This window comes from Biomphalaria glabrata, chromosome 4 (assembly GCF_947242115.1).
Source record: "Biomphalaria glabrata chromosome 4, xgBioGlab47.1, whole genome shotgun sequence".
Taxonomy (NCBI): Eukaryota; Metazoa; Mollusca; class Gastropoda; family Planorbidae; genus Biomphalaria; species Biomphalaria glabrata.
In genome coordinates, this window is record NC_074714.1 from 13,332,612 (window position 1) to 13,349,227 (window position 16,616).

The window sequence follows — 16,616 nt, forward strand, 5'->3', positions numbered from 1 at the left end:
TGCACCATCTAGTCATTAGTAAAAGTTCCACCTGACCATATATTTGAGCCACATGTGAAGACCAGGAGTTGGACTGGTTGTCAGAGGCTATTTGAGACGCATGCCATTGGAAGCATTTTATAGGTAGTGGAGTGCTTTTATCCATTAACACTTCCAGCACTAACAACCATTTGGACATTTTGCATGTTAATTAAAGACTTAAACTCTTCTCAGTCATGGGTTTTGCAGGTTTCATGGTCAAATGGCACTGGGGAAGAGAGGAGCACTTTCAGGACTTTATCCTAGTATACAAAATAAGAAAATTGCTTTTTATCTTTGTGTCTTTCTGGGTATTTTTTAGTTGTGATTTTGTATTTGTAATTTATGGTTCAGTTTTTAAGTATTATTTCTACTTTACTTTTTAGTTTTTTTTTCCTGAAGTGTCCCTAAGCTAAGTGTTTTTTGAAATAGCGTTTCTATTATTTATCAGCACAATAAGATTTAGTTGGAGTCTGAATATTATAAAGTATAAATATGATAGGCTAATTAACAAGGAAATTATTGTATAAGACCTCTAAATATTGAGACAGTGACTTAAATCTATTATCTCTGTGGTGAGCAGTTTTTTAATGTGCTTGATACTTGACAAGCCAAATGGCAGATACCCATTGGTACTAGATTAAATTGGCACTTGTGAGGATGGTGAAGATGCTGGAAAGACCTGTTTTAGTGAGCATATCAGTCTTACACTGTCTTTCTTGTCATGTGATTTTCAGGATGCCATAGGGGTAGCACAAGTTACATGAATTAATTTTTTTTTCTCTTGCTTCCTGTAGAGTTTTGCTGATTACCTTTATTTTTGAGTTTTTAATCAAACTTATCTGACTTCAGCTTTTAGAAAATACACAAATTATATACTTTGGTTCTATTATCAGATAACTTTGTAAACCTTGCTATAAACAAAGCATTCGGTCCCTCAAGCAAAGAATTGAATTTCTGAAAGTATTTAAGATTATTTGACTATTTGTTTTCCAGCCATCCAATAAAAATGTTCTTATTATGGAGTACTGTGAAGGTGGCTCATTGCATCACATGCTAGACCTACCTGTGTACTATTATGGCCTGTCTGAGGAGGAGTTCATTTTGGTCCTAAAGCACGTTTGTAAGTTTTAAAAAAGCTTTTTATTGAGACCTCATATTAAGGGTTATTTATATTGCACACACATATATATATATATATATTATGTCATTATCGGGAAGAAATTCTCCTCATTTATATCTGATCCATCTGTTGTACATTATTATTGATGTTTCTTTCACTGTAGCTGATGGCATACAGTATCTTAGACAAATGTGTGTGATTCATCGTGATATTAAACCAGGGAACATAATGAGGTATTGTAAAACAATATTAGCTGAGTTGTTTTTTTTTGTATTGTTAGCACTTCAACTCAAATACTGTTTGTGTTGTTCATTGATATTTTGTATGGAGCATTGTATAGTAGTAAATTTTGTTTGTTTTTTCTCTAACTCCCAGCTGCCTTGCTTTTTACAAGACATGTTTTATAATTGATCAGTTTTATAATTGATCAGTTTTATAATTGATCATTTTCAATTCAATTTTATTGTCAGCATTCTCTAACAAGATGTTTGGTAATCTCATGGGCTACTAGTCCAATTTTAATTCTCTGCTTATCACAACAAGGTATATAACAGCAGATGGCCAGTCTGTTTATAAACTTACTGATTTTGGTGCTGCAAGAAACCTGAATGAAGATGAAAGCTTTCAGTCTCTGTATGGAACAGAAGAATATTTGGTACTTTTTTTTTATCCTTACTTTCTCTCTATCACTTTTTCATCATTACTGCAGTTGACCTTTATTATATACAACTCTTTGGGGAGCTCCTATATCTATATACTATCTCAGTTTACATCAGGACTGTTTGATTCCTTTGATGCAGACACTTCTAACCCATACAACATCCTAAACACCATCCCAAACCAAACTCACCAACCACTAGCCAGATCCACTCCTGTTAAACCTAAATCTACTAAAATTAATACAACAGCCTCACTAAACAAACCTACTAAAGAAGTAACACCAAAATACCTTAAAACCTTAGTAATAAATTTTCAAAGCATTAGGAACAAAACAGCAGACTTAGAAATTTTATTAGAATGTGAGAAACCAGACATAATTGCAGGCACAGAAACTTGGCTACATCCTGAAATTTATAATGCAGAAATTTTCAATAGTAATTATGAAATTTTTAGAAAAGATAGGGCTGATAATCATGGAGGAGTTCTTTTAGCAATAAAAAACACTCTTATAGCAGAAGAAATTACCTTACCTAACTCAAAAAATATAGAATCAACATTTTGTAAAATTAATACCACCTCAACATCCCTAATAATAGGCAGCATTTACAGACCACCAAATTCTAGTTTAGAATACATGCAGGAACTATGTAATCAGATTACGACACTTAAAGAGACAAATAAAAATGCAGTTTTTTGGATTATGGGTGATTTCAACCTACCTGATATAAATTGGAAAACACTAACCATAGATAAACACCAAAACCTTAAGGACATAAATGAGCTTTTCATAGAAACTTTACACAACCTAAGTTTAAATCAAATCATTAAAAAGCCAACTAGATTAAACAACACATTAGATCTCTTCTTAACCAACAGACCTGGATTAGTAGTTGATTATGATATTATCCCTGGCCTATCAGACCATGAGATCATAAAAATACACAGTCAGATAAAAGCAGTAGCCAATACAAAACCCAAAAGAAAAATCTTACTCTGGAATAAATGTAACCTAACACAACTACACCAAGCTGCATTAAACTTTCAACAAACATTCTTATTAGAAAAAGACATTAACCAACCAGTCGATGACCTCTGGAATTTTATTAAAAACCATCTTAAAAGCATTATAGAAAATCAAATACCAACTAAATACACATCAAACAAAATAAATAAATGCTGGTTTAATAATAGACTAAAGAAGCTTTGTAAACAGAAGGAAAACCTATATAGAAAATTTAAAGAAACTAATGCAGAAAGAGTTTACAAAAAGTATATAAAAATTAAACACTTAACCCAAAAAGTAAGCAGACAGCTGCAGAGTGAATACATAAACAATGTAATATCTAAAGACAACAACAAAAACCTATGGTCATACATTAAGTCTAAGAAAATGGAAACAACAGGCGTAGCGCCATTAAAAGATGAACATAACATAATACATAATGATAATGAAACTAAAGCAAACATTCTAAACAAATACTTTGCATCAGCATTCTCAGCCCCAGGAGACAAAGACATATTACTGAATTTGAACCAAGTAGACAACATAGAAGATATAGTAGTACAAGAAAATGGAATTCAAAAACTATTAGCCAACACCAAACCAAATAAAGCTTCTGGACCTGATGGTATTCCAGCTAGATTACTCAAAGAACTAAGTAATGAGCTAGCCCCAGTGTTCAAAATACTCTTTCAGGCTTCACTTAACCAGGGCAGAGTACCAAAGGACTGGAAAGAAGCTAATGTCACCCCCCTATTTAAAAAAGGAGAAAAATCTGACCCAGGAAACTACAGACCAGTATCACTTACCAGCATCACATGTAAAATCCTAGAACACATAATATGTAGCAACATCATAAACCACTTAGACAAACATAATGTCCTCACACCATACCAACATGGCTTTAGGAAATATAGATCATGTGAAACACAACTAATAGGACTAATTGATGATTTTTCAAAAGGTTTAGATAATAGTGAACAAATAGATGCTATCTTACTAGATTTTTCTAAGGCTTTTGACAAAGTTCACCACCATAGTTTGCTTAAAAAATTAAAATATTTCGGCATTAATGGTCCACTGCATCAGTGGATTAAAGACTTTCTGATAGGGAGAGAACAAACTGTAATAATAAATGGCTCTAAATCAACACCGATAACAGTAAACTCAGGTGTACCTCAAGGAACAGTCTTGGGTCCACTACTATTTTTAATTTACATAAATGATTTACCAAATTGCATTACTTCAGGAACAAAAGTCAGATTATTTGCAGACGATTGCATAATATATAGAACAATAAAAACAACACAAGACACAGATATTTTACAAAGAGAATTAGATGAATTACAGAAATGGGAATCAAATTGGAGCATGTCTTTCCACCCAGAAAAATGTCAGTTGTTAAGAGTAACAAAAAAACTAAAACAAATTAATTCCACTTATCTTATTCATGGCAAACCAGTAACACAGACTAAAAACGCAAAATACCTAGGTGTTATAAATGAAAAACTGTCATGGAATCCACATATTGATGAAACTACAAAAAATCAAACAAAGCATTAGGATTTATTAAAAGAAATTTCTATAAATCAAATAAGAACATAAAACTAAAATGTTATTTAACCTTGGTTAGGCCAATAATAGAATATGCATCCTCTGTTTGGGACCCCTCAACTCAAGAAAACATTAAGAAACTAGAACAGACACAAAATAGAGCAGTGCGATTCATAACAAACGAATATTCACATTTGACTAGAGTAACACCTTTAGTAAAATCACTAAATTTAGAAAGCCTTCAGGACAGAAGGCTCAAAAGTAAAGTAGCAATCATACATAAAACACTGAACCATAATCTTCAAATACAAAAACAAAATTTAATAAAATACTCTGAAAGACACAAAGATAAAGGCACATTCCTCGTCCCATATGCTAGGACAAATTTGTACAAATACTCCTTCTTCCCTAGTGCTATTAGAGCATGGAATGGGTTGCCTGAGCTAGCCAGGAAAACCAGTGACTTGGCAGAATTTAAGTCATTGGTTAATATGCATGACTAAATGCATGACGCGTAGGACGTAATCATCTTCTTTTTTGAAGTAACGTCTGTATTATATAAGATAAGATATACTGACATTTTTACAGACATTCTGTATATTAAAAATTTAAATCCCATATCACTAAAAAAACTTAATTCTCTGAGAAATATTTTTTTTCCTTTAAATTGTTTTACTAATATTTGATAAAAGAAATTGGACAGACGTCAGTTATTCTAAATTTCCAAACTTGAAATGTTGACACAGGTGATTTTGAAACGACTATTGGCTTTAGCTATAACCTGTATTTTTGCATTTGTAATATTTTTTTAATGTGAGGAAATATTATATAAGAAGGTTTCATTATATTTTGTGTACATATTGTATAACACTGCCATTATGAATTATATTTTAATTAACTGTTTATTAATTTTTATCTATATTTTTTCCTAAATAATAAAAAAAAAAATTCTTGCAAATTTCAATTTAAATTTTTAAAAAAATTTCACATCAATGTTGTAATCTTTAGATGAAATGAGCAGTGTTTCATCTGTTGTATTTCTAAACTATACACAAAAACATTGGGATATAATTCTTTGGGGAACATTTTCATTTCTAAGTGAAAATGGTTGGTGGAAAATACCTAGATCTAGTACAGAAAGAATTAATTAAAATTTGAAGCTTATCTCAATGCCTCCATTTTGTTTAAAATAGAGAAATTGTTTTCATTTGGTTTAAGCTTTAATCATTACTATTATTTGTACAGCATCCTGGTATATATGAGCGAGCAGTCTTAAAACTACCTACCCAGCAATCTTTTGATGCCAAAGTTGACCTGTGGTCTCTGGGAGTTACATTCTATCATACAGCAACTGGTCAGCTACCTTTCCAGCCATTCGGAGGTCGCAGCAATCGATTAAAAATGCAAGTATCTGACACTGTTCTAATGTGACACTGGTTAAAGTGAACTTATGTTTTGTTGTTAGCTTTATTATGTAGCGAAACCAGTTTGGGACTTAGCTTTTTTTTTTTTTTTTTTTTTTTAATTTATTTACCCTTTTAGAACATTTTCTTTTTTTTTTTTTATATTTCTGTTTAATTTTTTTAGGAGAGGGAGGGAGTCTATTCATCCAGTGTCCAACATTTGCTTTTCAGTTCAGAAAGGGAACTTTGAATATCTGGCAGTATTAATGGCAGTTCCATATTTGTGTCAGTCAAGTGTGAATGAAACTTTCCTTCCTTCCGTTGAAAAGGCAATGAATGAAATGACTTTCCAAGATTTTCTTTCCCTTAATGTGTTAACTTTAACATCTTGTGCCATGGTGTACATGTGATTTTTTTAGACTAGGGGGTCTTGATTTGAAATCCAGGTTAAGGCTGATGTCCCAAGGACAAGCTCTGATGATTACTTGACCTTGGGGGAAGTAGGGAGAGGGGTAAGGCATCTGGTCATTGTAAAGTTCCCTTTTAAGACCTTGTGATCTAAAGGGCAGATGATGTAAAGGTCATCTGTTTCTGTGTGCTAGGGTTAACGAGGGTGTCATGTGGCCAGCACAACCACCAACTGCCTTTACTTTTCCCTAACTAATGTCAGGTACCCATTAGAGGTGGGTAGACTCAGAGGCGCCCAAAGGTTTCGTTATTAAAAATTCAAGTGTTCACCAGGATTGACCCTGGGACACCTTGATTCAGAAGCCAAGTGCTTTACCACTCATCTCCACCTGGTCATAGTGCTAGACACAAATTAACTAAATAACTAAATAATGTCTTTTTCCCATTTGAAGGCATCTAAAAGTAGATTTATTATGATAACATTCAAATAGAGAATTCTTTCTTTCTTACAGAACTCTCTACCTGTAATAGTATTCAATTTTATTCTTTTATTGTCATTGATCCATGTGACTACAATTTGTAGAGGACTTTGGCCTGATTCACCATGCAAACTGTTTTCTTGATCAAAACTTGAAGCTGTCAAAGGTCAATCTCCAAACCATCAACTCAATTCTTAGACAATTCATTTAGCAGTTTGTCTCTAAGCCTATGTAAAAAGAAGTCTTAAATTTCTACTGCCATTGTAAGCTTTTTGACTTCACCAAGTTTTTGGCTTCTTTAGTTGTTAATCTTTTCTCATATGTTATATATGTTACTGGCTAATTGCAAAATCCAGGCATTCTATACAGTTCAAAGTAACAGAAGTTAAAAGTAATTGATAATACTCTGAGTAGTAGCCTGCTCATTATTTTAAAATATTTCTTGTTAGTTTCTTCTAAACATTAATGCAAATATAAAAATTAAGATAATGTTCCAATCAGTTGCCTTAATTTATATAATGAAAAAAAGTAATTTAAAAATAAATTGTATATAATGCAAATAAAAAAAAAATAAATTTAATGTTTAAAATTCTATTTCCCAATTCTTCTTCAATCTTTACTTCTTGTCTAATCAACTCTTCTACATCTTGTCAAATATCTTGTGGGTAGATAAAACTTGAGGTTACAAAACTCCTGCACACTTATGTGAACCTAAAAAACTCTAAAAACTTAGCTTACAATGTATTTTATATTACACACCAGTAAATCATAGGTTGTAAAACAACATTATTATGTTTGTTGGATGTTTCTCAGTTGAAATGAGTTGTTACATTAGTTCATGATTCACGCAATATTAGGCATAAAACTCCTTGCATAACTTTTCTTCTCATAGTACTAAGTGACAAAATTGCCACTAACTGCAGAATCTTTGTATCTTTACTTTATCTTGATGGGACTTAAGTTTGATCAGATCAACCTGACAGTAAGAATTTACATCAGAAAGATTTGTTTATAGATTTGTTAACAGCATTTGTTTCACACAATTACAAAGTTCATTGTCATGACAATTGAAGTTCTTGTATTTGGATACTGGCTCTTTCAACAGTCTGTCTTTGGATACTGGCTCTTTCAACTGTCTGTCTTTGGATACTGGCTCTTTCAACAGTCTGTCTTTGGATACTGGCTCTTTCAACTGTCTGTCTTTGGATACTGGCTCTTTCAACAGTCTGTCTTTGGATACTGGCTCTTTCAACTGTCTGTCTTTGGATACTGGCTCTTTCAACTGTCTGTCTTTGGATACTGGCTCTTTCAACAGTCTGTCTTTGGATACTGGCTCTTTCAACAGTCTGTCTTTGGATACTGGCTCTTTCAACAGTCTGTCTTTGGATACTGGCTCTTTCAACAGTCTGTCTTTGGATACTGGCTCTTTCAACAGTCTGTCTTTGGATACTGGCTCTTTCAACTGTCTGTCTTTGGATACTGGCTCTTTCAACTGTCTGTCTTTGGATACTGGCTCTTTCAACAGTCTGTCTTTGGATACTGGCTCTTTCAACTGTCTGTCTTTTCATCATTGGCACAATGAGTTTTTTTAATTGTGTCAAATGTTAGATAGCTAGTTTAGTTAGTTGGATTGCGCACTTTATTAGACTGACGGTGAACATACATTTTATAGTGACGACATAGACTTTGGGTTAGAGATTAGAATAGACTTTTATTAATCAGTTACTGCTAGACTCTTGAGGGGATAACATCGTTTATTAGTGACAGACTAGACTGTGGCCCATTCTGTATTAAACGTTTGTTTGAAGTTCACCTTGAGTCAACTTGGACATTGAGTCTGTGTTCCTGTTTAGTACCTGTTCAATCTTGTAACCTGATGTTCATGTCTTGAACTTGCAGTTGTAATACACTCAACAAGGTACGCACGCACTTAGTCTAATTAAGCATCTTCTAGAAATACTTCAGCTACATTTGATATACACATGCATCTGTTACACAAATAGTTCAGACATCAAAATGATGAAATTACTTGTTCATTTGTTGAAAATCAAAAATAACTTGACACTGTGCAATGAAATGTTGATACAACCCACTTTGCAAAACATCCTCCTCAGGTTGTGTTACTAATGGGAATGTGTTATACTATATAATAATAATACAAGAAATTTAAACTTGGGCTTTTAGTCAAGGATTGTGTTGGGCCCTGATCTGTCTAATGAATTTTACCAACTAATGTCAGGTACTCATTAGAGCTGGGTGAGCTCATAGGTGCCCTAAAAATCTAGAAATTAAAAATTCCAGTCTTCATCAGGATTTGAACCTGGAACCCTCTGGTTTGGAAGCACTTTAACACTCTATCACTCCTCCTCCTAGTCTTAAATGTTAATCTAATATAAAATTGTAAAAAATTTTAAATAATCTCTTGATAAAATTTTGTTTTTGAAATGTAACAAATAATTTAAATATCCTTAAAATATCAGCTTATGCCTTCTTACTGTTGCATAACATATTGATGCAATGTAGTGATTTGTAAGATACTTGAGTATTTGCTTTAACTTCAGGAGAATTACAAAAATGAACAGCTTACAAATGAAATTATCACAATTATTGTAAAACATATTAAGAGGATTTAGTAGGTCTTAATGATAACACCAGTTTTCATAACCAAAATGTGGAATCTATGGGCATAATTACTTTTACAATGTCAAGTATGTGTAGAGACTATATCATTCAGCTGATGAGAGGATGTCACTAATTTGTAATGAAGGAAGCTTGATATTAAAATGTTTTTTGTTTGGTTGTTGTTTTAAAAACTAGTATCTAATTACAAGATGGGGAATTTCCCTTAAAGTTCCCACTGGCTAAAAACAAACATCCTAAACTAACTGATTTGTAGCTTGTTCTAAATTAAATTTATTTTATTTAAACCTTAATGGCTTTACAATTTATTAATACTGAAATTAGAAAAAAAAATGAATTGATACACTTTCCTATAAGAACTAATATTTAAACATTATCAGACACAAATTGGAACTATTTTAAACTTGAAATTTCCCTTCTTATTTTTCCTTTCCTTTTTTAAAAATATGCTTCTTTTTCTTGTCCTTTTATTAGATTTAAAATTATGTAGCTAAAAATTATACTTGATCTAATGGAATATTTTACACAAGACACATTTTTACTTCTACATACATTTAGATTCTGTGCCTTTTGATTTTAGCCTAATTTTGTGTGTGTTTGTGTGTTGTTTTTACATTAAAAAAAAATGGAAAACAAAAATTGTTGTTATAACTAATTTCCAGGCATCACTGCTGCTCTAACTTATGAGTGGGTAACAAATTTTTATTGTACAGTGTATTAAAGTTCCATTGAAAGCCACACATTCTGCCTGTAGAGCATGTTGACTAGTTCCTTTTTTGTCAATTCATATTTTCCTTTGGCTATCTAGTATAATCAGAAGTCAGCCTGCAATAAAGTCTCATTGAAGTAGCAATGGAAGCTCATGCTGTGCTAATCATGGAAATTTAAAACATGAGTCATTAGAATTATTTTCCACAAACCCCAGATCTTAACTAGAGAGTAACCCAGAAACTCTTAGCACTGTATACAGTTAAGAATAGGAAGTAAAATGAACTCAAAACAAGTCTTTGTGTATGAGTTCTCATCTGCTAGTTTAACCTTCAAATGTTTTGGGGGGGGGGGGGGAAGAACTTAAACCACTAAAAAATGTATTGATAGAGTACATGCTGGAGAGCTGAAAGGTTTTTCAGATGTTATTTTATTTCCTTATTTCATAAAATATCTTCAGGTTTTAAATAGCGTATATTTCAATTCTACTTTCTCATCACACATCATTGTAATTGACTCTAGTCTTCTGTCTCTATTTTATCCAAGATTTTTTTTTTCAATAAATCCTCCAAATCTAAAAATCAGCAAGTGTATTCACTTCTACATGACCATTTGTGAACATTTTGGCACTACAAGCATATGTAAAAGGCGTCATGTATAGCAGATAGGCTTTAGAAACAAGGAACTCCTTTCAAGAAAAGTGAATACACTTTATCCCTCTAAGTTACACTTCTCAATGTTTATGACTTAACAGGGTTTTTGTAATAAAAAATGAACTTCATTTGTTTTATTTGTTTGTTTGTTTTTTTACAAGAATTGAGTGTTTTGTAAATATCTGCTATTAGCTTTGTCATTAATGTTTATGACAACTTTTTGGTTAATGTTTATTTCTGAGTAGTCTGAGACTTTTTTTTTTCCTTTCAGGTTTGAAATTATAACACAGAAAGAGAGTGGGGTAATATCTGGAGTCCAAAATTTTGAGAATGGGCCTATCCAGTGGAAACGTGATCTTCCAGAAACTTCACCATTGTCAAGGTACTTTAATACTAGATAGTATTTCATAGTCAATATAGCAAATATATAAATATATCATCTTCTTTTTTGAAGAAACAACTGTATTTGATAAAATATATATTTAAAGAAAATCTGAAAAACTAACAAAACAGAATTAGATAAAACAGCACAATCAGCCAACAAAAGATGTGTCCTTTTCTCTGATTGTAGATATGGACTGAAGTTTTGCTGGACTATCAACTAGCAGATTAGTTTAAATAAATCACTCATTGTATTTTTTTAGCACCCTTTTTTTTTAAATTAAATCTGATCATTCAAAAAAAGATTGTTGGTCTTTTAGGAAAGCTGTTGAAACTTTTTATGACTTTAATAGAAATTGAATAGGGATTATGACGTAAGCATTGTTGGGGATCTCTAATCATCAGCCTGTAGATATTTATTCATATCATAAGACATTTTAAAGGTATTCTTTTTCAGAAGTGCATGCGTGACTTGTTCGTTTTTGAGCTCTTTGATATTTGTAATGATGATCTATTTGTTTCTTACTGGAACTTTTGAAACATTCTTTTAAAAACCTTTTTTTGGGTGGGAGGGGAAGGACTTTTTTAAAAAGTATAATAAACATTTTCTTTTAGACATTCATTTATAATGAGTAACTTTATTAAAACTAATCATTACAACATTACAATCTTGCATATAACTTTGACAAAAGTTATCATAAATTGATTGATACAGCAGAACAATAAAATAACAAGATAATGCTTTTTAATTGTAATGCTGTATTAATTTCCTAATCATAACATTTTGTTACATCTTGGAATATATTGGAATATAGATTTAGGTCTAATTTTGTACTAACTTTGAAAAAAAAATTATGTTTCACATTTTTCAGTTTCTGTTAAAACATTTACTTTGTGGTTTGAAATGAATATCAGATTTTATATGATCTTCAATTGACAATATTTTGTTTCAGTGGTCTGAAATCTATAGTCATTCCAGTGCTTGCTGGTCTAATGGAGCCAGATCCTCCTAAGATGGTATCTTACGAGAGTCTGTTCCGGATGGTGAAAAATCTTTGTGAAAAGATCAATATCTCTGTGTTCCATTTCAGTCGTTGTGAGGATCTCAATATCTATGCTGATGCTTCTACAAGGTGACTACTTAAGCTCTGACAGTAAACATTCCCTAAATGAAATTAAGCTTGTGCTTGAAAGCTTCTACTCTTCTGTTACTTGTAGATACACATCCATGTACATTGTTGTTTCAATCATTTAATGTCTTTCGTGTTGGTGATAAAGGTATACCTAAAACAACTAAGGATTAAAAATTATCAGCATCAAAATAAAGTACCCAAAATGATATATTTTTTATTGTAAAAAAAAAAAAAGAACTTTGAAGTTAAAATAACTTTTTTTTTCAGGGATTCTTTAAATTTGGGTTATTATGACTTTTGTGTTGTAACGTTATCTTCCTTTTGATAAGAAAATCTTCACTGACCAACTCTTCCAAAGAATCCCTACCTCTACCTCTCAAACTGATGATTAGATTTGGAAGTTATGGGTTTAGGTGAGATGAGGATGTTCCAAGATATGAATTTAGGATGTTAAAGGAACAAAATGCCTTGACAGCTGTTCACTTCACACAAAAACAACATAACTTTAACTGCATCATGGACAGGGAAGTTTCTTAGACTTGAAATAGAAGTTCTGAATCATGTTTAACAGGATGATTGATGATGATGATTACTGCACCAAAGCAAAGAAATAATTTTTAGGTCAAATAAAGGATGTTGTCAAAACATGTCTCAAAAGCCCAAATTCAAAATAGTGACATGTCCTTTTGGCATTGTTCCATCAAACAGAAAACACATTCCTATTAAAATACAATATCAAAACAGTGGCCCCATTTTATATCCTGTCAGAGAACAACTTTCATTTCTACTATCTTTGCTTAGGTCTTCTGGGCTGTAGATCCACTGGGCTGTAGATCCTCTGGGCTGTTTATTTTTGTTAGAATTACTTTTCTTCCTATTTTCTTTTATAGAAAAAGAGAAAAACATTTTTTGGTTTACTTAACTGTTTAAATAATTCAATTGTCCTGAATAGCTGTAGGACTAAACAGTTTTGATTGTCTTCCACCAGCCTCGCTGGACTTCAGGATGAGATAGCTGCTCTCACTGACATAGCAGCCAGAGACCAGATCTTGCTGGTGGGAGGAAAGGGCCTGGAGGAGATAGTGGATCCCAGCTGTCACTTGAAAGACTATCCAGTACATTTACTGCAGGACAGTATCTATTTGTTTCAGAAGGAAATGTCAGAGACAGTACGCCTCTCTAAACCTGAGATACGTAAGTCTTAAGAGCTGGTAAACTATTAGGAAAATGCATTAATAATTTCTGATAGGTTTGGATTTTCAAAAGAATAAAAAAATCCAGTGTCTATTCTTTTAATATCTTTTGGATATTCAGTTTTATGGATATTTAACCAAGTCTTTATTGCCTTGGCTATATTTGTCTGTTAATTCAACAAACTTTGTCTAGTTCTTGTATTTCTGTATGTTCCAATCGTCAACAAGGTCACAGAACCCTATAGGTGACAAGGAAGTAAAAAAAATATATTTTAGAGCTGTATATGTGAGATAAAGAATAGTGTAAGCCTATTAATCTTTTACTTTCAATAGTTTTTGTATTAATAGATTTTGAATGTTTGTTTAAAAAAAAAAAAATTTGCATGAGATTGAAAGAAAAAAGGCTTTAGATGGTGAAAGGTAAGTTTGTAAAACTGTCCCCCTTTTGAAATGGTTATAACTTTGAGATCTTAAGCTCTATGGTTCATAGTGTTGGCCTTGCAATAGCTATTCCTTTTACTTTCCACTACAATGATCTTAGGTGATGAGTCTGAAGAAAACTAACCCTTGTCCCCAACTAGAACAGCTATAATCTTCAGACTTCACAATTTACATAGCCTATAGCTCACAATAATTTGTGCAACAATTACAGACTGTTTTTTTTTAGTGAAGTCTAAAGAACATTGACATTATTTTTTTTTTATAATCACATAACTTAGTAATATTTTTAATTGCCTTTGGCAATTTATATCTTTAGATATTATTATTATTATAGCTTTTATAGAGCGCTACTTTCATGCTTATAGCATGCTCAGAGCGCTTTTTAGGTCCAATCTCATTTGTGGATCAGTGGGGGGGGGAGGGGGTATCTAGGAGTTGGTTTTCTGTGCTGCCTTTAGGCGCTCAGTAAACACAACTCTGCCTGAGTTGGGTGTCAAACCTCAAGCCCCCTTCTAGGTAGCCAAGCCAAGCCAAGTTCAAACGCACTTGGCCTCTCGACCACGCTTCCCACATATTTGATAGATGTAATATTTTCCCTTTGCAGCTTCTCATATAACTAAATTCTAAACTAGAAAATTGGACTAAATGAAAAAAAGAAGATCTCTATTTGACACAGACAGGGCCTGTATTACATTTTACTGATTTTAAGTGAAAAAAAAGAATTCTCATCTTTTGTGATATTTAGATTGTGATTGGTTGAGTCTATGTTTATGTGGTTAAGTCTAGTTTAATTTTTAAGCAATAATATTTTTTTTTCTTCCCACAGCAATCTTCCCAGAATTTTCAGTCAGTTTTGACATGGACTCTGATGCTAGACTGGCACATAGCTGTGCCGCTAGAGGCGAGCTTGTCAAGAGATATGTTGAGAGAAATACACGATATCAAGAGAAGTTAACTTCTGGGATATTTTATTTGAGGTGAGTGATTTACAGGGATTTCTTTTCATACTGCAGTAACAGCATTTTTTTTTTCTTTTGTAAAATTGTTTAACAATAATATACTATTGACTCCTTAGTCTGGCTTATGAAGTTTCTTCTTTGTCATTTTTTAAATCAAAAAACACTTTCTCAATCAGTCTCGTTCATTATACAGTATCACTAAACTTTAGAGACACTTCAGGACAGAAAAATAAAAAAATAAAGTAGCTATAATACATAAAACACTGAACCATAATTTACAAATAAAAAAACAAAACTTAATGAATCAGCCAGAAAAACCAACGACTTTGCAGAGTTTAAGTTATTGATTAACATGCATGACTAGATTGACAGATGAAATGCGTAGGACGTAATTATCTTCTTTTTTGAAGTAGCATCTGTAATATATAAGATAAAATTATATGCACAAAGATGCACAATCTCTTTTTCTACTAACAATAAAATCTTTACATTGAAAGGGAATAATTTTGTGACCCAAGATCTAATGCATATCAAAATGAATTGTTTGTATCTGAAAAAGTCTCTGAATCACTTTCTTAGACTATTGATTTTCATCTTGACATTTTTGTAATAATGCACATGTCCAGGCTATACAGTACTCAGACTGAAGCCATCCATAGAAACTTTTTTATTGCAATATATATAACATGGTTTTATTGCAATATATATATAACATGGCTTAGTGTGTGGAGTAGCATAGCTTATAGCAAAACATAACTTGGTCAGAGAAAAAAAAAAGGCATGCACTTCACTAACAAAAATATTAACTAGATGTCCTCTTAATATTTTATTATTTTTTTTATTCAAGTTGAATTTTTTACTCTTGAATTTATATATATTGGCTGAATATCATAATTTACTATCCGCCATATTCAGCTCTGAACGAATATCACAAAGTGATATCCGGTGCTTCCCTTATATATGTATATATATATATATATATATACTTGAATCTATTTCTGTGTTATCCTTACTACTTAATATCATAATCTTGCACTGACATATCCGTTGAATAATTGCTTAAAGTTATGCATTAAATTATGGCTTTTATATAGCGCTACTTTCATGCTTATAGCATGCTCAGAGCGCTTTGGTCCAATCTCAGTTGTGGACCAGTTGGGGGGGGGGTGGGGTATCTAGGAGATGGTTTTTCCGTCCTGCCTTTTGGCGCTCAGTAAACACAACTCTTCCCGAGTCAGGTGTCGAACCTCGAGCCCCCTTCATAGGTAGCCAAGCCAAGCTAAGTTCAAGCGCACTTAGCCTCTCGATTACGCTTCCCACAAGTGAATGTGAATTACACCAAAGAGTTTATTTTTTTGGTTTATATTTACACTATGCATTTCAACTGTAATATTTATGATTTTTTTACAGTCAGTTATTACAATTTGTTACAATAAACTATAATGTATTAACCATGATTCTGTATGATATTTATTTTGCAAATATAACAGTATTTAGTTTGATTTTAGACTAGATATGTAATGTATCTACAATTTCAGACCTAGATCTACGCGCTTCCAATGTAAGGAATAAATGACACATAAATTAAGGTCCTGCACACTGAATTTTATTCATATTTCTTGTTAGTTATTGAATATATTGATGCAGAAACTTCTATAAAATACTTTTTCAAACAAAAAGGTGACACTTGTTTCTATAAGATATAACCTCATTACAATAATTTTATGGCAATGTCAGTCATTACAATCTGCAGATGATCCATCGTCTCTTCTGGATCATTGTCCATAATTCTCTTTCAAAATCATGAACAACTTTTGACTGTAATAATATGATCGATCATTAAACCCTAACATATATAACTTG

At 32.2% G+C, this 16,616-nt stretch overlaps 1 protein-coding gene across 3 annotated transcripts in view; it reads left to right on the forward strand.

Moving 5' to 3' along the window:
* The window catches only part of LOC106052993 (serine/threonine-protein kinase TBK1-like), a 79,543-nt gene that overhangs the window by 48,797 nt on the left and 14,130 nt on the right, over positions 1-16,616 (forward strand). For all 3 annotated transcript variants that reach the window (XM_013208469.2, XM_013208468.2, XM_056025301.1), the window contains exons 5-12: positions 1,015-1,141; positions 1,305-1,374; positions 1,685-1,796; positions 5,601-5,758; positions 10,918-11,028; positions 11,981-12,160; positions 13,149-13,354; positions 14,621-14,771. In XM_013208469.2, the coding sequence (XP_013063923.2) occupies positions 1,015-1,141; positions 1,305-1,374; positions 1,685-1,796; positions 5,601-5,758; positions 10,918-11,028; positions 11,981-12,160; positions 13,149-13,354; positions 14,621-14,771 (1,115 nt within the window). The remainder of the gene's footprint in view (positions 1-1,014; positions 1,142-1,304; positions 1,375-1,684; positions 1,797-5,600; positions 5,759-10,917; positions 11,029-11,980; positions 12,161-13,148; positions 13,355-14,620; positions 14,772-16,616) is intronic.